The sequence below is a fragment of the Mugil cephalus genome, chromosome 16, assembly GCF_022458985.1.
Source record: "Mugil cephalus isolate CIBA_MC_2020 chromosome 16, CIBA_Mcephalus_1.1, whole genome shotgun sequence".
Taxonomy (NCBI): Eukaryota; Metazoa; Chordata; class Actinopteri; order Mugiliformes; family Mugilidae; genus Mugil; species Mugil cephalus.
Genome location: NC_061785.1, coordinates 21,817,444 through 21,842,377, shown reverse-complemented (window position 1 = coordinate 21,842,377; position 24,934 = coordinate 21,817,444). Strand labels below are relative to the sequence as shown.

Below are 24,934 nucleotides of genomic sequence, written 5' to 3'. Positions count from 1 at the left end.
CGCTTATGGCGGCTTATTCTTTTAGACGATGTTGAAATATTGATAACCTTGCTAGGGGAAGCCTCTAATTTATGTCTAAATCATGAGTCAGAGAGGAACTATGTATGTAGTTGACAAACATACGAGTGTCACGGGTGTAATGAAGGACCGGATTAATCCACTTTGAGACCCTAGGGCAACAAAAAGGTGTTAGGCCCCAATTGGCCCCATTCTTGCTGCCCTGTCGAAACTGTGAAAATGGGAAATTACACACTGCAGCATTATTTTTTTTCACCTACAGACTCAATCGCTCGTTTGCTCTGAAGGACTTGCACCATGTGAGACACGGAGGCTAGATGCCTGGAAGAACGACTACACCCACAAACAACTTTATTTTTTTTTGATAGAGCCTCAATACATGTGGCCATTTTGATAAATGATGTGAATACAACTACTGCTGGTAGATACTGTTTAACAGACAGGCAGATTTATAATTACAGCAAATTTATTGTAAACAAATTCAAATCCGTAGTGTGACTACATCACTTTGCATAAACTGGGCAGTTCATGACCAATTTTCCGCACACAATTTTGTACCATCACCCTGTCACATGACTTTTATGAATGGCCTTTATACAGACTCACACTATTTTAGCCCTACGCGGCATAAGGCCGTGGTTTTGAGGAGTTATCAGTAGGCCATGTGCACTGAGTCACTACACAGACTTTCCTTTATGTTAGCACTGCTGACAAAATTGGTTTGCGCTTAAATGAACCACCACCACGTGATTCTCCAGAGGAGGTGATGAATGTTCAGGATTTATGCAAAGTTTTGGAGCTCTGAGGATAGTTTCTCATTTTGCCTGGTAAAGAGTTAAGGCTTGATGTGAAGTAGTGCCCAGAGAAGAACCAACTCAAATGATGGTTTTGGATGTGAAAGACCAATTAAGTGTAATAACCAGCATCATTTATTAGCAGCCATTTAGGTCTAGTTCCAGCACCTTGATTACTCGACCCTTGGTTCTGTGATTTGTTGTTTGAGGAGATATGTATCTTTAATGGCCGCAAGTATTGACTGAACTGTCTGCCATTATAAGAGTAATCAGGTTGCCTTAAGGCTGTATTTTTGCTCTAATGACCAAATGAAATATCAGAAATTGAGAATAACCAGATACACAGAGAAGCCTTGCAACTTCAGATATGCCAAAGTAACCAAAAAAAAAGTAGTATTGATTTTTGCTTGGCTCCACTTGTGCTGAGATCTATAAAGACTCGTTGTATGTGCTTTTACCCAGTTTATTTCTTTTATGGCACAAGGCCAGAGCAGGACTATGTTGTCATGGCGCTGGGCTATAGCATATGTACAAAGGAATGGCTGCAGTACAATGTATAGTGGGGCATTTGTTTTCTGCTTCTGCCTGGAAGCGCTTGAAAAGCTCAGCAGGATTTGCCGTGGTTTCTCCTGTTCTTCATGTATTCAGCCACACAAATGGAGTTAGGACTTCTCAGCTTATTCTATGCAAAAATCCACCCTCCTCCGTCCACTGGGACTGATCATAAGGGAACTTAGGGAACATCTTAAAAAAAGATCGAAACAAAAATTATCTATGGAAGTCCCGGATGTCAGTTGTATTTTACACGTTTTTAAATTCAATAAAGTACAGCATCTTCCTGTGCTGCGTTTGCTTTGTGGGACGGTAATTAGGCACTGAGATGTTTTTTTGTATTGCTGTGAGTACAGCAGTACAGCTGGATTAACCTTCTGCACGGCCCCAGGGCAAGAATTAATTGTTGGTAAAACCAACATGTACAGTTGGAGTCATTTCCCTTGGCACCTGAAACCAACATGCACTCTGGAGCTAGTGACTAATTAGAAGACTCACAGATAATTGCAAGCAATTTTGATAACAGATTAACAATTTGTAACTAAAATGCCAGAAAAATATTCAAAAAAGTCCTAAATTAGCTGTTAATGGACACCTGACAAACTGTAGACTTCACCTCCTATTGCCACATTGGTATAATTTGACAGTTCTAAGTCACACAATATAAAAGGCCCTTGTTAGCAAACACTTTACAATACATAAAGACAGGCATTTTGCTCTAGGATTTTGCTGGACTAACTGCCCTGCCTGCACATTTATATTTTTGTGGCAGAAAGATGAAAACTGCTTATGCTTAGAAAAGACCTGCTTCACCAATGAAATTGTATTATGTGGTGATGGACAGAAGAATAACAGCAATATAGTCATACACATCATCTGAGCACTGGATTTTTTACAACTAAATGACTAAATCTGACTGGTTGTAAAACCACCCAGATGCATGCAGGGGCATTTTTCTAGACTGTAAAGACAGACACTGGAGCAGCTGCTCAAGAGTGAAGCCAAATCAAGTAGAGCAACCCTTAGTGGCTGGATGCAGTGTAGGTCTTAAGCTCCACCCCCTCTATTTTAGTGGAAGGGACTAAAGACTCATCAAAAGTAAATCTGCAGTCATTGGTAACGGGGCTCCATATGGCTCCACTCTCGTACTAGTATCAGGTTGGTCAATACAAAGAACTGGGGATGTGTTGTCCTTATTTATATACAGTCTGTGGTTGAAACGCCCACTAATGGCACATATTCTGATAAGAATGAAGTTTGCCTGCACCGGACTACCAGCATCAAGGACACAAGGCTTGTCTGACTGCTTAAGTAAATACAACTCATGCCACTGAAGAGTTCAATAATGATCTGAAACTCATTAATAGATCCTGACCTGAACATCTGGATGCTTAATGCTGACAAATCCAAAGCAGGGTGATGGCAGCACAGCCATCACATGGTGCACTGACATTTAAAGAGAGCTTTCATTCAGGTGAAGCATGATATTATTCTGATTTTAGTTCATTGAGATTCATGCTATACATGGTTAGACAATATGTCTACAAAAAACACTAGACAATGGAGTCTGCCTACGCTGCGCTAATTTCGAGACCTATAGACCTTAACCCCTTTCCAACCGAGGCACTACTGCTCCAAGACCAAGCTCTATTTGTGATTAAAAACACTACCTGCCACCATTTTTAGAAGCTTGCTGAGCGTGGCGCTTTCAGCAAAAAGGCTGCGTGGCTATTAGTGTGACCTGTATTGTCAAGTGGGAATATTAGAAAATAGCCTCAAGGAGTTGAAAACAGTTTTGGACAGCAGCCAGATGGGAAAGAAAATGCTTATGAACTTAAATGCAAAATATTACACTTATTTATTGTGTATAGAGAGCCTTTCATGCAAATCCAAAAGAGACGTTTTTTTTTTTTTTTAAATCAAAGAACAGCACTGGCAGATATTCAAAAGCTGTGAACGCAGTAAAACAAAAGTGCATGCAGTCCCACTGTGTACATTATCTTTAAATAATGACTGTGTATCTATTACTAATTTATCAAGCAGCTCGGAAACACAATGAGGTTTCCTTAATCAGTTTACTTGTTCTTTTTGCTGGGTATGAACAGGGATGCACACTTGAATTTATTCCAGCAAAGTAGACTTTTGTGCCGTTGCCAGTGTTGGTGTCACAGCTGTAGTTTTGCATGTCAGCTGGGTGCCTTTCTGTCTCCTGTGCCAAGCTGATAACCTGTTGGGGCATTTTCACGTGTTAAACACATCCCTCTCCTTCCTCTTTTAACCAATCTGTACATTTTCATTTTGCCCTCCGGGGCTCGTGCTCAAATGGAATTTTCGTCTTGCAGAGCATGTTTGATTGAAAGAAGACTGAATTCTTTAGCGAAAGCGACACAGAAATTGCAAAGAGAATAATGAAGTCCCAAACTCGCACATTGCTTGAAATTTTCAAAAACAAGGTGTGCAAGCCAAAGCCCCCCCCCCCCCCCCCCCCCCCCCCCCCCCACCCCGACTAAATCTCATAAGAAAACTGTGACCAGCGTAGACAAAAAAAACAGCCTTTGGGAAGCTTGGAAATATAATGGGATGATGAAATTATAGGGGTAGAGGCCTTTGGTGTATTCGTGACATTAACACGTGTCTCCACCAGCCGGCCATATGCCACCAGGCAAAAATCTGTGTTACCAAGGACGCCTGGTATCACTCCCTCCTCTGCTCCGAGGGGCTGTAGCTCATGTTGGAAACCCCAGCGGCACACGGGGTCCGCACTATGTTTTCTGCTTGAATTCCTGCCCGTCCACTACTGCGTGTCTGGTCAGTGTCACCATGGGTCTGCTGCCCTTCTGCTGCTCTTGTGTGCACCAGCGAGTCAGAAGTGTTCCTCTCAAATGGAAATCCTCGTCAACTGACCCAGGGTTCTTTTCTAGCCTTGTAAGTGGCTACATAAATAACACGAGGAAGCGCACCAGATTTCTTCTTACCTTTTCTTGATAAAAATTTTTGGCAAGAGTGAAAAAGATGAGCATCAAGAAGTGTGGTGTGTTAATTATTTATCACACTTTAAACTGTGGCCTACTCACAGTTGCACACTTCATTCAGAGGCTACGGCAGCCAGTTGTAAGTTAGGCTTATAGTGTTAATACTGCATGCACGGAAGATTAACTGAGAGGTGTTTAATTATCAAATGACTGCACATTGCACGCTAGATGTATCGTCAAAGTATAAACGCTCAGCTGGTCTTGTTGAACTGCAAAGAATGCACAGTCTCAAGCTAACAGTGTTTGACCAAGGGAAGATGCAGGACTTCATAAAGGATGTTTTGACCTCCTTTCATTAAACTCAAATCAGCTTTATTTGCCATGTACATGTGCACACACAGTTATTGCAGCATGCTGATCAGAGCCAGCTCTTGGTAATATAGGGAAAATAGGTGGTTGCAACCTACTGGAGGGGGCGCTGCTGCAAGCCCTGAAAAAAGGAATAAATAACATAAATGATAGTAATAATTTGCACTGAGCCTGTTTTGAACAGTGCACTGTGGAAGAAGGGAGGCGGCAACAGAGAACCCAGTGTAGATGTGTGTCGTCTTTTCTAACATGCTGTTTGACTTTCCATTTATGCTAGCAAGTGGCTAGTTAAATTGAAATAAAGCAAGGTTGTGCGTATAATATGTATAATGGCTCTGCAACCTCTTTTATTTTAATAATGCATAATCACAACTAGATATTTGCCAAACTGTAATTTTGTCTAGGTCGCCAAAATAGAGCCAGCTCTGATGCTGTGTACTTCTACACTTACACTGCACATCCTCAGCTGACTCCAAGACTACAGGTCCCTTTAGCTCTACTTCGGTCTCCACCAACTCTTTAAATATACATGCTCTTAACATGCTAAATAGTTTTTTAAATAGGGAATACTTGGCTTTGTCTGCAGTCTGACTGCAGATATGTATCAAGTTTTTGTGCTTTAGCATAGCATGAAAACAGCGGATTGCTGCTAATTAATGGGAGTGATGAGAACAGGCGCCGTTTTGTTCTTTGGTTGAAACAGAATTTGAGCAAACCATTTCACATTACACTTAATCCTCCCAGCCATGAATATTACGGCAACATTGATTAGCGCAGCATTAACAAGCTGCTGATATCATCTGCCGCTAGTGACGGGTGCTGGGAAACCTCTAACATCATCCGAATATTTTGTATGCTGACAAAAAGGAATGTTACATTTAATAATAGACTTGTTAGCATCAGTTTAAACAACACTGAACAAGCTTGAAGCTTGTTCAGTGCTTCAGTTGAAACTGCTAGCTCGTGTGAGATCACAGTTAGGAAGTTGCTGTAGATAAGGGCTTGGTAGGGGGAAAAAAACACTGATGAGTTTCAGGATGTGCTGGTTTCCTCAAAGTCTTTTGAGGCATTTATTTATGTCTTTGCCGACATAAATAAATGCAGGTGGCCGCCGCGTGTAAAGAAAGGTCTCAGCAGTTTTTCCAACGGATGACAAACTGCTTGACATTTAGTTTGTGTGCACAGTAAATATGTCCGCGATGCTGATATGCGACCCTACGCTCGTCTCCTCCCACCCCTTTTGGGTAACCTCCATCAGGAAATGACTGCTGAATAAATGTTATGAGGGACAACACGGGCCCTTTATGCAGATACGTACATTTACCTATTCTTAAATGCTCTTAACCTACAAGCTCTTGTGGTTGTAAGGACTCACCTGCTAAACATGAGCAAGTATTCAACCTTCTTTTCCTCCTCAGGAGGCACTATTTATTGGTGATGCGCTCAATGTGTTAAGGTGTCTGAATGCAAAAGTGATGGTGAGACATATTAACCTTACAAGGGGTGCAGTAGGTAGTTATTATCCCTTTCAAACATATGGAAACAACACCTTACATAACTGTAAATAAAATAATATTAGTAATGATGAAAAACCCCTGACATGTAGAGAAATAGAAATGTGTGTGTGTGCGCACATGGGAGTATGTGGGCAAAGTGACCACCTTGCTTGTCCCCGAGCAGCCATAGCTCATCACATCTGCTGCTCAGGAATGTGAAGTCTATCAGCCAGCTGGAGTGAGACGACCTCCACGCCAGCTGTAATTTACCACCAGGAGATGGGACGGAGGAGGAGTGTGCACGTATGTGTGCGAATGAGAGTGTTGGTGAGGGATTGACGCAGCCAAATAAATAAATAAATATATAAATAAAAACGCGTAAGTCTGCGGTGAGTGGCGGAGAAAGAAGGGCATGCCTGCGATGTGACTGCGCTGCGCTGCAGGTGGACGCCGAGTTTTGCGCTCGCTCCCATCAGAAGGCGGCCCTGTGTGCTCTGTGCAACCAGCCGAGTGCCCAGAATTCACTACCCTCGTCACACACAGACGGGGAGGCCAAATCTCCAGCTGCTAATCTGATAATCCTGTGCAGATGTGTGTGTCCTGCTGCAGGAATAGGGATGGTGTGTGACGGAGAGTAAGTGCGTTCTACAGTAAGTGGGTGAGTGATACAGGGACACAGAGAGCTGATGTTTAACCAGGCCTCCCCCTCCTTCTCTTTCTGCGTGACGGTCGCTGTTTGTTTTGCCATGTCACCAGTTCTTTTGGAATAATCTGTGCTGGCATTTATGCAATCTGCAGAAGGGTTTAACTCGACAGAGACACTGTGTTTAGTCAATTGTGGAGTCACATTTTTATACATGGTGTGACTCAACCTCGAACCATTTTGTATCAATCTTGGATTTGTTTGATTTGGTTTGGAATCATAAGAGACAAATAGACATTTGCTGCTGTTTGAATCACAATCCAGGTGACTGTGAAGTTAATGGTGTTCCGTGGTGTACCCTGCTGTCCTCAATTAAATGGATCCAGCCACATGAGCATGTCTCTGCTTAAATGTTGCTTTAGTTCTTATGGGTTCAGCCTCTGGGTTCTCGAGACTATTGACGTTATATCAAATTGAGTCTGCCTCATTGACAGCAGGTCCCAGACCAATTTAATGTTTCTTTTGTTTCTACAGTAGATCATGCCCGCCCATTTGACTGAAAACTGCTCGACACGTCTGCTGGGAAAAGGATGTGGTTTTTCATTGCCATACCGAGAGTGTCCACCGGGGATAATTGGCGGCAGGGTCCGTGCTGTATTCTCAGATGGGTCTGCAGCAGAGCTGAAGATGGAAAACAAGGCCATTCTTTCTCCTTGCATGCACAGTAGAGTGTAAAGTTTTGCTTTACCGCCTCACTTGTAATGTCACAGTTAATGACCCGACTGGGCACAATTTTATTTATCCCATGGAGGGCAATTGGTTGAAGCAGGTCGCCAGTCAGATCCAAAGATGAAGTGGCATAGGCAGAAAGAAAAAATGCTATTATATAAGAGAAGTTTTACGTGAGGTTTGTAGTTATAAATATCTTAATAGATACGAACAAGCTTTAAACCCCAATTTGTACGGGCAGAGTTTCCAAGCTAACCAAACTTTTTGGAAAAGTGTATTTTGAGTTGCACTATGTTCCTGTTCTGTGATAAATAATGCTTGAATGACTTAAGTTAACTGTCAGGACTCTGCAGTTGACTATTTTTTGCTATTCCTGGCTGTGTGAGTGTATGCGTGCTGAGACAGAGAGGTTGAGCTGCTAGACTCTGGTGGTAAGTACAGTGTCTAGTCACTGGTGAAGCTACATCGAGTTTTATGGCTTTCAGCTCAATAGGATCACAGGCCAGTGAGAAAAAAGGTACTCACCTTCTTTAAACCCCCTCAATTATTGATGGCTGTCTCTTTTTCTGGCTGCCTGCTTTCGTTGGGCGCAAACAAAGTCATGGATTTATTTATTTATTTTCCCCCTTTCTTTTTTCGGCAGATGGGAAATAGTGTTGAAGTTTTAGAGATGAGACGCCACACAGGGCAGAGGAAGTGGACAAAACTGTGTGTTTTTGTCTGAGACAGATTCGATCCCAAACTCTTCTCTCTGGCTCTGCAGATGTCTGACACCTCCGCTGATACGATATGTAAGAGAACACCACTCTGTTGACCCAACTTTACCTACTGGCGTCAGTTTGTCTTATCAGAGATTGGATTGTGTGTTCAGAGTTCTCACTGGCACAGTTTGGTCAATTAAATTAAAACATGGGAATAATGGTCATCAGTTTATTAATACATTTGCAATGAAGTGTGGGGAAATGTAAAAAACTGTCTAGAACATCAGTCTCAGATTTCTACGAGGACACACAGAAGCCTGGATTTAGGTTCACCGCTTGTTTACCGCACCTTGTCAGTGTTTGTTTGGGAGCCAGAAAACTAGAGCAGCGAGACTGGAGCCCTCTCTTGGTTTTGAAGTTTTACCAACCTGTCAGTCAAGGCAAAACGCAGCACAAAACAGCTCCGCTCTTTAAGCCTTCTTAACTTCAAAATGAGCTGAAGAACTGCCTCCACACAGCACGCAGACACAACTGAAACAAACACCTCAAACCCGGCTTCAGTTAGAGAAAACTTCACGGCGTGACAGCTGCAAGACGGAGCAACATTTTCATCCCATAGGGTCACCGGGGTGTGACTATTCCTTCGAGACGAAGGAAATAATGAAATATGCAGGTTAATAGTTATATATAGTTTCTACTTTTACTCGGGATGCCAAAATGAGAATACCGTTGTGGGGAGAAAAAAAAAAAACGTGGTTGTAGATAATGAACATTATAAATTCAGGCAGGGTGTAAGGAATGAAACAGGTTCAGGAAATTTGAATACTAAGAAGTAAATGTCAGATTGTGTTGTCAGTTGCTATAGTAGAACTGGCCTGTTATTGCATTTTGTCTTTTAATTTGGAAGAGTTTGGAGAAAACATGAACACTTCCAGGTGAAGACAATATATCTGCATGTGCAATGGTGCACGTCAGGGTCTGGGATACTGAATCACATAGATAGTGTCAGGGATGTTGGAGAAATAAAAAAGTGTAAAGACAAGAGATGCTGTGACAAAGGATCAAATGTTTAACCCAGACAACCTTTGTTGGAGTATTTGTGAACTAGCAGTGCTTGTGGCGTCCATCCAGATAAATGCTGAGTACCTACCAATATTGATGCAAAGAGGGACGATCCACAAACCAGTGAAAAGGTTCTGGGAGATCTATGGAGGAATGTTTAATACAAAATTAGAGTCTCTCACCAAGACATTAGGAGCAGATTCCCGCCTGCCTTGTGTGGAACCATTTTTATTGGCTCGTGAAGGACCCACAGCACATTAGGGAGGGACGATCATAATGTTTTACCTCACCAGTGTGTACGAGTGACTTTTATTTCCCCTGAAATACATGCTATGGTCAATTTACAGTCAGCTATCACAGAAAGTAGCTTCGTATATTATCCTGGCTGGAGGTTAGGATCTGTCTTGACATGCCGAAGAAAATCATGTTTTTGCAAAGGCTAAAACTAAATTAACTTACTCATTTACTTTATTAACTTATTTCAACTTTACATTACCCCGACAGTTCCTGAAATGCACAGAAATGAAGCAGCAATAGCCAAATCCGTCATGAAAATAACTAGCTTACTATGAGCACAGTCTCAGCTGTCAAATTCGGTGATTAGGTTTATGTTCTCTAAGAAAAAACAAATAAAAGTGGAAGAGACAGCTAGATATGGCTGCGGTATTTAATTTAGTATTTAGTGCAAAAGATCTTGTAGTAAAGTTCAGTCTTCGGAGTTTGATTCAGTGACTCCCCAAACTCATGATGACAGAGCCGCACTGTGACAGCGTATTTACCCGTTGCCTTTTAGATGGGAAACCAATTGGTTTTGGTTTGATTCAGTCTTCAGGGCTCAGATCGCTCACCCTGTGACAGAGAGGCACATGCACCCCATTCGCACATCTACACACTGCTCGGGCTATTAAAAAAGAGGCACCAATAGGAGCTTGGTGGGAGATAATTGTCTCATAAGTCAGTAAGCACAGCTGTTGGCAAGGTCAAGTTTCATTTATGGACTCGCATTGCCACTCTCAGTTTTACCTCCGCGTCTTTTCCAATCTCCTTCCTTTTCCCTCCTTTTTCTCTTCTCCTCTCTATCAGTGCCTGTCCTGTACCTGTCCAGCTCCCCTGTCGCTGCCCTCCATCCTCTCTCTTTCTGCATGGTTGGGCTCCTGGATTGCCCTGTCCCCTTCAATGAATATTAATGGAGGAGTTTGGATATTATATGAAAATGAACTGTTTATTTACAGAGGCTCTCTCTTTTGGCTTTATGGGAGGTTGGCAGGGGCTGGCTGAATGCTGCCAGACTCTCAAGCATGAGGATGAAATAGGCCCATGCTGTGCTAAATAGGATTCAGGTCAGTAAGAGGCTGTGGCCAACTAGATCCGTCATACAGCTTTTAGAGGAGCATTCTCATTTTAGAACAACGCCACGGAAAAGCTTGTTATAGTTTTGGACCAGGAGATGAAGGGGATGAATCTTAAGTGGTTCTAAGTTAGCAGTACATATACGTTTGCTTTTGGCTTGTACTTGATAATTGGGCGTTTAATTATGACTCAGTGTACATGTACAACAACCAAGCAGTCAGCAGAGAAAGAGATTAATGAAGCAAAACATCCTCCTGGCAGTATATTTTTTAAGTATGTGGTAAAGTTTAAGATAGAAGGAAGGAAGGAAAAACATAAATTTCAATGATGAAGGGGAAAAGGAGTTGGCCTGGCATAGCCAGACTAAATTCTAATCAGAATATGAGTATAGTAACACTCCCATTTGGATTTTATTATGGAGCATATTTCAGCAAATACAACGAAATACCTCTGCACACAACTGGATAGTCCTACAACCAATCAGAGTCCTTTTGTTGGACACAAACTTCACTGTCATTAAATAACATGTGTGACTATGCTGCTTTTACTTCTGTCCATGCATGAAGTTCACCCAAATAAACTGACTGCTGCATAATCAGTTCCCAATGGAATGACTCCAGAACAGCTTCCAGGCTAGAAGAGAGTATGAAAGAAAGTTGAAGACAATTAAGGAAGGAAAAGATGGAAACAAGGATGAAATATGACAGAAAATGTAATGTAATGCAAATAGGAAATACAGAGAGACTGGGGGAAAAATTAAAAAAATTGAAACGGCAAGAAAGTGAGACAGGAAATAAAGATAGATAAAGATAGAACATGTACATAAGAATCAAAGGAAACTATAATGAAATGGAAAATAAAGTAACAACTGAGTAGGAAGAAATTCAGAAAGGTGTGTGATTGGTGGCTTTGGAAATGATATTTTCCACTATTGAAAAGTATTGATGAGCAGTGTCTGCCACCAGGTAATCAGTCCGGTAATTCTACCAGCTTCCTCCCCAGATCAGCTCATTCCCAGACAGAATTTCACAATCGAGCAACCTTCTCTTGATGCCGTGGTACAAAGTTTTCATTTTTACCATTTACTTAGAGCTGGATAAAAACATAACTGCTGACTGAAGAGCCGGTGGAATAAAGCTGACATTGTGACGGGCTGACAGAAACACAAAATCCCCATTTATAACGACTCTGGTGTCAGTCTTCAAATATGTACTCCTGGAGAGAGCTGACAAGAGAAACAGATTGTCATGGGCATGTCTGTATGTAGCTATAGTGTATTATTCTATAGTAGAGACATATACAGAACTGATAGCTGCCAATCCAAGTGTACACTGTAATTGTGACCAGTGGAAACCGGTTTAACATTATTTAAGTCAGAGGCATGAGTTCAAGCCATAGACTGTATAAAAGTGAAGCCAAAGCCAGTAGAACTCCCCCTGATGACTAGCTGCAGTATAGGTCATAAGCTCCACCTTCTCCATGTTAGTGGATGGGACTCAGGCCAAATTAAAACACTAAAGCAACACGTGAATATTTTTTTTTCTAACATGATTTCTGCCATTTTAGTTAGTTAACACAAGCTGATGTATGTTTAAGTGTCCATTCTTCTATAGAAGGCCCATCTCTAGAAACGGGATGTGACATCACAACCGTGCGAATAGGAAAAATAAAAAAACGTGTTTAATCCAACATCCAGCATTTCTTTGTACGTGGTGGAGGTAGAGCAGAGCGCTGTATTTTAATTAAATTAAACAAAAACGCAAGTCAGTCTGGTGGAAATGTGGACAGGTCATCAATATTGCTGCTCTGCGTGGCTTCACTCTCAGACCATACTGTGCAGACTCTGGTGCCAAAGTCACAAGACGGAGCTGTAGTTTGGCCAGTGCAAGGCAGTGACCACATGTTATAAATCCGTTTTTATATGCAGCCTATGGATCACACAAATGAACATGCCGTACTTGTTGTGAGCTGAGAGGACCATTCTTGTTATGGACACTTGAAGAAATAAGATTTCTTGTAAACTGTGTAATGTAAATTGGCCTACAGAGGACTACATGTGCATGTTCTACCATATAAGTTTTGATCAAAATGCAGCAGATCAAGTCATATACTTCATGCACATCATGTCTGTTTCCATTGCCTTGTAGCATTCTAAGATGAATAAGGTGACCTCTACAGCATGTTCTGGGTTTACTCCAGGGTCTTCTAACCTGGAAAACCTACAGAGGAACGTGCTGAGGTGTGCTGATCACATGCCGAACCAACCTCGACTGCTCTGCTCTAAGTTCCATCCAGGTGTTGGAGGTCTTTACTGGATTTCTGATGCGTAAACCCAGCTACCTTTCCATCTGAAAAAATGAAATCTTCTCTTATAAAAACTTAAATTGACTCTAAAAGAAAGAATAGATATTCCTGGAAGTGTAGAGGGGTCACATCCTGAGCTGAAAAGCAGACCTTTGTATAACTGAAAAAGGTTGAAAGAGCATGTAACCTGTCTCGCATCTATGTAGCAAGTTTTAAAAGACTTCAACAAAAAATGTGCCAGGCATAGCTCTGGATATACTCTCTCCTCCTGTCCAATCTCTCAGGTTTGCATAACTGTCTTGATCTTTCACTTTCACCAATTAAGCAGGAGTTCTTTGATCAACCCACTGACCTGTTTTCATATTCAATATTAATTCATAATTTTAAGACTTTATATGAAGATAATACATTAGTTTACAAACTGCCAAATTTGCTGATGTTTAATAGTATAAATTGGCTTCCACTTCCATCCTCACATCAACAACTAATAATCTTGTGAGCTACAATCATGAATTTGTTAAGAATACTTGACTGAAACTTGACGGCATGAAAGTTTCTGAGCTTCTCAGTTAGCTTCCACATTGTACGTGTGATTTGGTATGATGATGCCATGTTAAAGTTAAAGTTTTTGTGCAGTGGGAAAACATTACCTTGCTTGCAGTTGGAGGCGCCTGGTACAGGTGTGTCTTTGATGATGCAAGTGGAAAAGACTGCTTTTTTGCACCGTATTGGATTTTCTTTGTTGCAATACTGCGTCTGACCACTGAAAAATCTTTCATGACGATAACAAGACGATGACGAGCTAAACGGGGCTCTTTGATGACTAAAATGTGACGAGACGTGTATGAGTTTTCGTTGACAAGGCGAAGCTGGAGGTAACTGTTAGTCGGTGGTCTGTCAGACGTTCAAAATGCATGACATTCACATTCCTCTCAAAAAAAAGTCAGACCATTTTTGATCTTGGCTGTTTTGGAGTAATGAACATTGATTTCACCGTTACCGCTTTATCTTGGTGTAATGCAAGATAAGTGCATGCATTCTTAGTAGATCAGTAGATAGTATTTGCTGTTGTGTGGAAACACGGTATGTATAAAAGCATTCCTACATTGTTGAAATTACTGGTGAAAATAGCCGATCTACAAGCTCACAAAGTGATGCGATGTGTTGATCTTGTAGATATGTTATTTTACCACCTTTAGTGTATGATGCAGTAGGGCATCAATTCATGAAAAAAACACAAGCTGAAATATGGAAATAAAAGGTTTCTGCCCAACAGCAATGAAGTACAGCACGGCAGCAGTGTGTCTCCATCAATGGGGAAGTCTAGGCTAGATATTTTCTCTTTTATTTTTACTAAAACTGACTGATTTTTTTTTTTTTTGTCAACTAAAATAAGACTAAAACTATCACATACAGAAGTGACTAACATGTGCCCAAAGTATTTTTTTTTCTCCAAAAGACTAAGACTAAAACTACATCTAACATGGCTGCCAAAAAAAAAAAAACACTGGCAAGATGTACGATAATTGTCGAATTTGTAAGATAATACGATAAGTGGAACCCTAAAACATTATTTGGAATAATTCCTTCACATGAAGTTTGTCTCAATGTCTATGAAACATAATATTCACACACAATACAGGGATTCCCCCGAGTTTATGGCTTTGTGGGCAGACTTCTGAGTGTCTGTGCATCTGGCAAGACACCATTCCACCTTAAATGCCTAAATATTCATAAATATTATGATTATAAACAGGAAAAAATACGTGATTAGTTAGAAGACAGCCAGGCGTGTCTTTTTTCTCCCTCTGTGACGAGGAGATGTGTTTATGCAGCAGTGACAAGTGATTGGCAGATACACCTGCTATTCCATCTGATCAAACAGGAAGAGGCTGTGTCTAATATAACAGTGTCTGCTACGACAAATCTTCAACACATTTTCCCTTCCTTGCACCACACTCCCTCCTCTGCTTCCTTATCGCTTACTTCAAATAAATGATTACCATATTTAATTGATTAATGATTCATCATTAACATGCCTACAGTGCGATTCCTATAAGTCGTACCACTTGTGAAAATGTGCAAGAAAATTAGTTCTCGAAACCACTGGGAAGCCTGAGTACAGTGACGCCCTCGCAGCCGTCCTCAAACACTACTTAGCTGATATTCTAAACATCATCCATTCGTTGTGCTGTGCATTTAGTGCCTCTCTAAGTATCTCCTGGCCCCTGTGAAATGGAAAATGACGATCCATCAAGTCTTCCTCCTGCATCTCACCTCCTGCGGCGGCCCGTCTGCATTTCCCCTTATAGATCGGAGGCATTTCCTTTCTGCTGATGTTAGGAAGTATGTTTTGGGGCCACAGCCAAATATTATGAGAAATGGGACAGTGCTTGTTATGCCACTTCGCTCCTCTATCACTCCTGTTCTCTACGCGCAAACAAAGAAGTGGTAGGCCTATTTTACTGGCAAATTCAGCCATCGAAGGGAAAACAGCGGGCCTGACTTTTTCCATTGGTCACGCTCTTGTTTCCTACACCTTACATAAATTAACAAATCACGCATTTTTAATTTTTAATTTTATGTATTAGTGCTGCTGTTCGTTTGAAGCAGCGGCTCCGTTTTCCCACAGGAATCTTGAAAGGTTCAGTTCACCTCACACCATTTATCACTGTAGCAGCTCAGCAGCCATTTGTCTAAAACTGATGGCGATAAAGCGGTTTCATATTCACGGTAATTGGACTGAAATAACAGGCGTTGTCAGCGTATCAGTCGGAAAATTCTCTTTTTGGTCTGCTGTGCTATTGTGGTCTCTCTTAGCGGGGCACATGTGCCGAGTGGGAGCGAGACACAGAAAGAGAGAGAGAGAGAGAGAGGTAGAGAGGACTGCATCTGTATTGTTGTCAGTAGTTTGTAAGAGGATCATGTACACAGGCCTCCAAATCTCCTTTATATTAGTACTTACAGTGGCTCCAATCCCAAGGGCTCTCACTTAGACACACCACCACCCTCCACACACACAAATAACACTCTTGTTCTTTGTGACCGCTCATTATTTTTTTCTCACTGCAGAGCCGGTATCTCATAAAACATGATAAAAACATTTTGTGGTTGATAAAGTGGTGCACCACTATAACAGTGTATTCGTTCTTCACTGAGGTTAGCTATACTGTATATAAAAGGAACTATACTGTAATACATCTCTGACTGTATCGCCATGCTGTGTTTAGTTACCTGCTGCACTGTTCTAGTAGTTACTATTAACTGAGAAATGCCACCCATCTGTGCTAACTAGAAGAGGCACATTAACAAAGCTAATCGGCAGTTTGTGTTGCAAGAAAACTAGTTTTAGCCAATGGCCGTTGAAGCATAAGTGAGGAATATGTGTTTTTTTGTTTGGTTTTGGGGGTTTTTCTAACTCAGCTTTGTGTTGGATATGGTTTGGGTTTTACAGATTCTAGTTTTCGGTTCTTTGAGGGTTGGTGTCAAAACATGTCCCATGCTCATTTCACTGTAATTGGCAGCGGTTCTGATAATTGTCTCTTCTTTTTTTTCATTTTTTTAACATTCATTGTTCATTTTTGCAGCAGGGCTGTGACTGCTGCTTCTGCTGAGACAAAGGAAATGTCAAAACCAGGCAGCAGCATGAAATAATATTTCAAAAGTGGGAAGTTATCTTTTAGTAGTTTGCTGTTCCAAACATGTTGATGTTGATATGTCCGGGTAAGTCTCTGAAGCTCAGATAAAGTCACAGTTTACACTCATACAGTATAGTGTGCACCTAGTTGTAAGTCACTATCGGGTTTTAAAAAGCAATAAAACAAACAAACAAAAAACAAACTGACATGTTTGTAATAGAAGAAGAATAGAATAGAATTATATCAGTATGACGCAGTACATGATGAAGTCAAGTTGGATTTGTTATTGTGCTAAAAGGATGTTGTGTTGTGTTGTTTTGTGTTGGTATCATTACACTAAAATGTCTTTGTCAAGACGTAAAATTAAAAAAGCCATGTCACCAACTCATAGAACCCAAACTGTTTTGGAGGCACAAGGAAGACGTACAGGTGGTCATAATGTTATGCCTGAACAATGTAAATGCAAAGTAATTTTTATGAAGACAAACAGGTTATTCAATACACAAAAAAATACTATGTAAAATGCTCATTGCAAATGACACCAGTATATGCTAGCTTAGCATATCAGGAGACAGCTAGCTGCTAGCAGAAGAAGGCACATTCTGTAGATTTTGATGGTGATGATTTTATTTTTTATGTACATGTTGTGTTTGCTGTGTAGGTGGTCTCTGGTGAGCTTACATTTATATGTATTTGTTTCTTTAATTGGAGTTGGAAGGGATGTGAACCTGGCAGTTTTTCTTCAGACCTCTAAATCACTAAGCTAGCTTGTGGGTCTGGCAGCTTAGAAGCACACAATGCAACAAATGATTTTTTTGTTGTTGAATACCACATTTTTAAAGGCGTATGTTTTGAGAAACATTTCAGCAGAGCAGGGCTTTAAAAAATGGAGGTGCAACAATGTTAATTTTTTCCTCTGTAGGTTCAGCAATACAATATTTGCTACTGTTCAATGGCAAAAAGTCTGTCACATTTGCATCCAAATCCATTTCAGCACTTTACAACAAATGGAATGAGCTCTTTTTGAAGTGAGAAACGCTGGGCCACTTAGAAAATGTGCTTTTACTCATAATCTCACTGTAGAGAGACCAGACAAATGCTTGATGACAGTCACTCCTCCAAAGCATCCCAGTGAATTGTGTAGAGCCATGGTGTGTCTGGAATGGTGTTGGAATGACACAGAGAGGCTGTGATTGTATGTGTGTGTGTGTGTGTGTGTGTGTGTGTGTGTGTTTTTTTTTTTTTTTTTTCCAGTTTTGAGTGCACAATAACTAAATAAATGATCTTCTGTTGCAGTTTAAGTGGACGTTTTGCTAGGCTCCAGCAGCGCTGGGCAAAGCGCCAGCTGCCTCTAATGGTTTGGGAAGTCCGACACACTTCTGCTTGGCTGGCCGACACACTGATTTAGGCCTTCTCCAATCAAAGATGGTGCTTACCTCAAGTTCGTTTACAATCAAAAAGGGAGGAAAAAACATGGTCATGTTGAGGAACAGCATCCGAGTTTTTTCTTTTTTCTTCTTGGGCCACCCTGTAGCCTATTTCATCTTGTGGCAGTAGAAATTGGCCTCGGAGAAAATAGCATTTTCTGGACTGTGTCCAGCCGGCCCACCCCTCTGAAATTGAACTGCTCTTCAGTGTAACTGCGCCCAGGCTGTTTGGATAGGTTAGCAGAGGGAGGAGGGTTGTTCGGCCACCTCAACTTCCATTAAAGACAAGCAAGCAGATCAACCCTTGGACCCATGATTAAGCCCTGCTTTTCACCTTTGGTGAATGAACAGGAGGGGGTGAGGTGAGGGGGAGTCGAGGTGTAAAAAGTAATATCCTGAAGGCTCTGTGGGTAATTCACAGTCACAAGTCTCTCTTTGTACTGAGACCTTTGCTTAGTCACCTCAATTATACAGTACCACCCTGCTTTAATCTGGGGCTTTCTTGCACAGCTCACACAACATGGCAGAATACATTTCCATACTAATACCTAAGCCTAGCAAACTGCACGCGGCAGTTTGCTAGTTGTGCACGTGCCCCTGACCCCAACGAGAGGCTCAGTTCAACCGTTGCTCCAAGGCACTCTCCAGAGCCTTGGTTTGCTTTCTGGGAAGGTTCGCGAGGTGTCTGGGAATGATGAGAGTGGTTTAAAAAAGATTAAAGTGTCTGATAAGTGACTGATGTTCCTGTTTCTGTGTCTCCTCTCCTCACCTCGCAGCACAACCGAATCCGCCAAAAATTCACGAAGGATGGTGGGCGTACAAGGAGGTGGTGCAGGGGAGCTTTGTTCCAGGTAAGTCTTAAAACAATGTGCAGCGACTTGATGCACTGAGTTTCCCACAGAATACTGATTTCCCTGCATACACTTTAAACACCCTGTGTGCATGATCCTGCAGCCGAAGCTTAATACATATTTAAGATAACATCGGGCCACTTTGCCACTGGCAATAGTTTTATTTTCTCATTCTGACGAGACCTCTTCGCCCTTTCTTCGCAGCCAATTCTTTTTCACTGATTGATTGACAGCAGCCCACTGCACCTTACGCCTTTTCCATCTTGTTGTGTATCTGCGTGTCAGGCCAATTATTTTTCAGAGATTGTGTTTTTCTGCTGAGCTGAGGTGCTTTTGATAAAGCCTGGTGGCTGTATGTGTGCGCATGTGTGGTAACGTCTGTCCTTGTGAGGACTGAGTACGGACAGATTAATTAGTTCAAACAGAGGACATTTGGTTTCTACTCCTGTACTAGCGTGAAGGTTAACTTTGGTTGAAGGATGAAGGTGAGTAAAAACAATTCAATCGGTGGGTCTGGGAGTATTAGGAAGCAATGAAGGGTAAATGTTAGGGTTATGGAGTTTTTGTCGACTGATTTAACAAAGGCCTTATTAGCACCATTAAAATGAACCATCAGCTCAGATTTCATCATAAATGCACTATATGCAGGATAACATATGTAAATACCTTTGCTGTGTGAGATGTACTGGAAACCCCTACAGCAGATTTGAGACCTTGTAGGCCTTCACACGTGCCATAAAAGGTAAACCGGACATAAGGTGGGCATCACTGTGACTGTAATTTCTTGTTGTCCAGTCAAACACAAAAACGAAGCAACTCTTCTTCTCTTCTCCTTATAGGCTATGTGGAGAGAGGTGGATGTTCAGCCTCTAGAAGTAGGCGAAAATATGAAGGTGGAAATATTGAGAAAAACATTAGTATTAGTAAGCTGTGGATCACTAGAAACTGGCATCGAAGGTTGACCTTCATTTTTACCAAATAGCAATATCTCCTAACACTGAAATCACTTAACACTGAACATTAAACTAACTGCTCTAATACAAAAGTGACTACTGAGTAGAGTGAAACCTTTACTATGGATTTCACGGTAGTCAGGAAATGTGTTATTTTATAAGACAAATATGCACCTCACACTGTTTATGTCCTGTTCTGTTGCTAAATGCAAATGCAGGAAGCACTTATTTATGAGAGGGGAAGCAACAGGCTGGTGGATGGGTGTGTCTGAGTCTGTGTTGTGCTTGGATCCTGTTAATTAATTATAATAAAGAACTTTCTTTAACAGTTACCACATGTTTTAGCTGGTTATCTGGTTAATGATGAATAGATTCATTACTTTTGAGCTTACATGCAGAAACAAATTGCTTACATGTGCCGGCATGATAGCAATTAGCATCGGCTCTGGAGAATCTTTGATTGTCTGATTTTGATTGAGTCAGTGAAATAACAGATAAAACTGGTACTCCAAGGTGCCTAACAGCAAGTAGGTACGGGGGTTCGAATCCCAGAATGGGCAAGGTTTGTCTCTCAGGGCCTTTCTGTGTGGAGTTTGCATGTTCTCTCCATGTGCATGGGTTTCCTCTGGTCACTCTGGTGGCAGTGCACTTGGTGGCAGCGGTTCAGGACTCCACCTCCCACCATCTGACCATGAAATTTCATTGCATAGTAACATGAGTAATGCCAAATGAAGCACTTTACATTTACCTTACCTTGAACAGCAGCCAAAAATCTGACATAACCAAGCCTAATAGCCCACGAAGCTCATTGTTTTGAAGAGAGGTAGCTAGCATATCTCACCACAGTAGGCAAAAGATATGATTTGTGACTTACTGAAGGAGGGCTCCTTCTCAGTCTCAGTACAAGAGCCTGGTCCTTCATATGGAAATATATTGTAAAAGTGCCTCTGTAGTTCACCTTGCTGTGGTTACAATCCTCACTGCAAGGACGTAAGCCGGAATCAAACCTGCACCACCCTTTGCCCCTTGTTGCTTCCTGGCCAAATAGCTTGAATGAGTTAATGATATGTTAACTGTTGAATGAGTGATATTCACTTAAAATCATACTATGGGATTAAATGAAAAATAATCCTCCGCAAATAATATCTGATGGCTTGTTTATACATCACTGTTGAGTGATACACAGTCAGGAACACACACTGGATAAACAAATGTATCTGTTATCGATACTGTACTTTTGCCAAAGTTTCCCAATTGTCAATACAGTGAAAGGCCTTTGAGTAGTCTTAAACTGCAGCTCTGTGGATCAGGCCAGTAAAAACTGTTTTCACAATGAATATGTCAGACTGAATTTTAAGGTTTAAATGAGGGCTTACAATTTGAGTTGCCATGTTGTGGTGAAAGCCAAGGTTCGGGATATGGCCCAGTGGACTAAAAGCACTCATGCAGCGTAACACGGTGAAGCAGTGTGGTATTATGGTGTGTACCCAGTGAATGAAGGCATCTGTTTCCCAAAGCAAACACTAAGGCTTCTCCAGTATGTCCAGATATACATAAATAAGCGTCTGTTTGCCCTCCCCTCTGGCACTAACTGTTTGGCGGTTACGCTGCCCCGTTTACATCTCAGCTATCTCGTTTTAGCAGTTCTCCACGGCGCACTTGCTTTACTAACCGCCGTACAACAGCTGGAGCAGTTAAACACTGTTCATGATCCTCCTGTGACTGAGAATTCCCAGCCCTAGTTACCTTGTTCTGCAGCCGGCAAGATTTCGCATCTGGGACATAAAAGAAAAGGGAAAGGATTTTCATTACAAATGAAGCCCTAAGTAACGATGCAGAAAGGAGTAATATTGATGGACCATATTCACACTGAACACAGTCTGATTATACAGGATAAGACAGTGAGTAGTGATAAAAGATTTAAATGAAAATCTAGCAAGTGCATTGGTATTTTTAAACGAACCACAAATGAACATTAGGCTGTGTCAAAGTACGTTATGCTCCCTATAAGCAACAGTCAGTTACATCTTCAGTCACCCACACAGATTACCAGCTCAGGAGACGTTTGTAAAAGCTTATTTGTGAATATTTTTCATTTGACAGTTTTAGAGGTTTCTTAACAAAAGTTCTGACTCGTGTATCTGGTTGGCTGCCAATAAAACGCCATCGAAATTGAAATGGAAATGAATTTTCTCCCTCACTGGCAACAGCGATGAAGTCAGCGTATAGCTCCACTCAGCTCGTGCCACAGCAGAGCTATCAAAGCTCTGAGGCCTCTCCACTTCTTTTCACCTGTTAATGGTCCATTTTGCTTCACTAAAACGTCTCTCGGCGGAGGTCAAAAACTGCAGCCCCACATCTTGGAACACTTGCTCCCCAAGGTTAGCAAAGCAGATGATCATTGTGGCTGAACTCTGGTACATTGCTTATCCTTTTGGAGCGCTCTCAATTAGCTTTAAATTTGGTAAAGGTCAGACATAACTCTAAGTGCTGCGTCAGGTTCCCCTTTGCTCTCGCCTTTAGTTCCCCAGCCATGTCTTAACTCGCAACCCTTTCAGTCGGGGGTGAAAAGCTGCGCTATTGTTCATCAGCCTCACTAAGTGTTCCATTCAGCAGCACAAACACGTCTCATTGGCTTAAACATTTATCCCAGAATTACCCCTCAGAACTGCTCCCTAGGTTGCTCACTTCACTGAAATTAATGGAAGCGCACACAACATGTTTGCTTTATTTAATTTATTCACTCATTAGTTTGCGCCTGCTGCATGATTTTATAATTCAGCTGAACTTTAATTATCATGGCAATTCAAATACGCAAAGAAATGGTCTTATTCAAATTTTCTCCAAACATACAACATAAATGCCAGCTGTGTCATAGAAGTCTCGAAACTTATTAGAATGTCAAAGGGCAGAAGAGCAAATTCTGAAGCTGAATCTTGTTTTGGAGAACTTTTGAATGAATGAAGAGTTATCACAAATTCGTATTGGTCCGTAAAGAGATAGGTTCACTCAGTCATCCAAGTAATGGTGGATCCAATAAACAAGCTAGGGATAGTGGGCTTGTACAGGCCCTAACCTTGCATTGAAATCCTATCTGGGCAATCTGATCACGTAAAAGACAGATGTGTCTAAATAACTGGTCTTGACATACACAGATAAAACAGTTTCTTGGTTCTGGAGGTGGTATAGAACCATTAGAGAGAACAGCTGCAATATTCTACTGCACCCCAGATGTTCCTGGGGTTTATTTTGCATACTGAGGGCAAAACTGGGATTGGATCTGGAGACACATGTTCATGCTAGGTCTGAACACATGTACCTAAATCTGGTCACTTACCCCAGATTGGATCTTAATGCAAGGTCTAAACAGGCTTGTAGAGTTTGTTGAAGATGTTAAAGAAGTTTTACCCCCCTTCACACCTTGAAACTGGAGTCTTGGGACGATTTGTATGAATGAAACTGAAAGCACTTCGGTCCACCCACAATATGTATCTATGTATGTATTACAGAGAGATTATCGTAACGGTGATCGGCAAAATGTGCCAAGGGACTATGGACATCTGAACACTTACAAAGTCTCTCTGTGTTATTTTGTTTATGGTATAAAGGCAGTTTATGATTGTTTTTTTTCCCTCAAATGTGTAGCAAGAACTTTATGTGATGAATCGGTAGAAGACTCATTCAGACATAGAGCCTCTGTGCCTCAGGCTAGGTTGAGGCACTTTTCTTTAAAAAGAAAATATTGTCACATTTATGCATGTATGGCTAGTGCAGATGGCAATATGTGTGAGGAGGGTATTTTGATGAGATTGTACCTTAGTGGAGGTAGGAAATGTGAGGAAAAGAAGATTGATCTTATATCGTTTCTTACTGTCTCTTTTATTGCTGGGACTTCTTTATTACATTTAAATCCAGCCAAGTGAAAACCTGTCGACAGTTGCCATGTTGATGCAAGATTGCTCTCACAGCTAACAACAATGACAGGAACACTGCATTTCCACTGACTGCTTTGCAGAAGAAGCTATCTCTTATTGTGCCTGTTGAATGCTTTTGATGTGAAGCAGCTGCATTAGAGAATGTTGAGTTAGCATTAGCAGTAAATCCACAGAAATCTGATGCAAGGGGGAATAGCAGAGCCAGACACCAACCACAAAAATATCTCCAAAGTTAAATCCAGAAAATTTTGGTCGCTGTAGCTGACAAAAACAAACAAACAAACAAACAAAACTCTGTATCCACTTAAGGTCCACTTACAGACCTTGAGAAAGACCATAGCATGTGATCTCCATCTGCATAGGTTTTGTAGTACCCATGCTGGCCTATGACCATTGTGTAAATATCATGTACAAATAAAGACCATTCGCCCTGTGATGGACTGCCGTCCTGTCCAGGGTGTAGCCCTGTCTCTCACTGGAAGAGAGCTGGGCTCCAATCTCCCTCCACCCCTACATGGAGATACAAACATTGCTGAAACCAAAACAGGATGTAGAAACAAAAATTTACCAGACCAAAAGAGATGCTGTTCCTGGAATCTCTTGCAGCCATTCTCAGTATGGTAGTCCCTGGCCCAAGTGATCCCCCTTTAGCTCTTGAGATACATCTGATCCTATCTTATTTTAACTTCTTCCCACTGCTACCTCTCTCTTCCCATGTGAGTAATTTCAAACCCCCCATGCACCAGCAAAACTTAGGGCTTTGCTACCTTTGTCCCTCCATGTAGCAATTGACCCTGTTGCTGCTCTCCCAGTTGGAGCAGTGTAATGGGACGGCGTTGCAGAGTTTGAAGGAGTAGGGCTCTCCCCATGTTAGCTCCTACCCGAGGCTAATGACAGAGCAGTGGAGTCAGCTGCAAAGGAGGGAGGAGGGGAAGGATGGAGGATGGAAGAGCTTGATGGCAGGGGAAATGGAAACACTGAGGGCAACCACAGGGCAGCGATTTATGGGAGTGGTCACTGATACTGACACAAAGATGCTTTTATAGCGCTAATGGTGTAACAGTGAAATCACTCTGGATGACACACTCACAGGGAGACAGTTATTACAGCCATGGCCCTTTGTTTCACAACACTTCTCCC

The 24,934-nt window shown here is 41.6% G+C and overlaps 1 protein-coding gene across 1 annotated transcript in view; it reads left to right on the top strand.

Moving 5' to 3' along the window:
* Positions 1-24,934, top strand: part of ca10a (carbonic anhydrase Xa) — a 245,205-nt gene that overhangs the window by 5,531 nt on the left and 214,740 nt on the right. Inside the window, exon 2 of the mRNA XM_047610060.1 lies at positions 18,832-18,906. Coding sequence (XP_047466016.1) covers positions 18,832-18,906 — 75 coding nt within the window. The remainder of the gene's footprint in view (positions 1-18,831; positions 18,907-24,934) is intronic.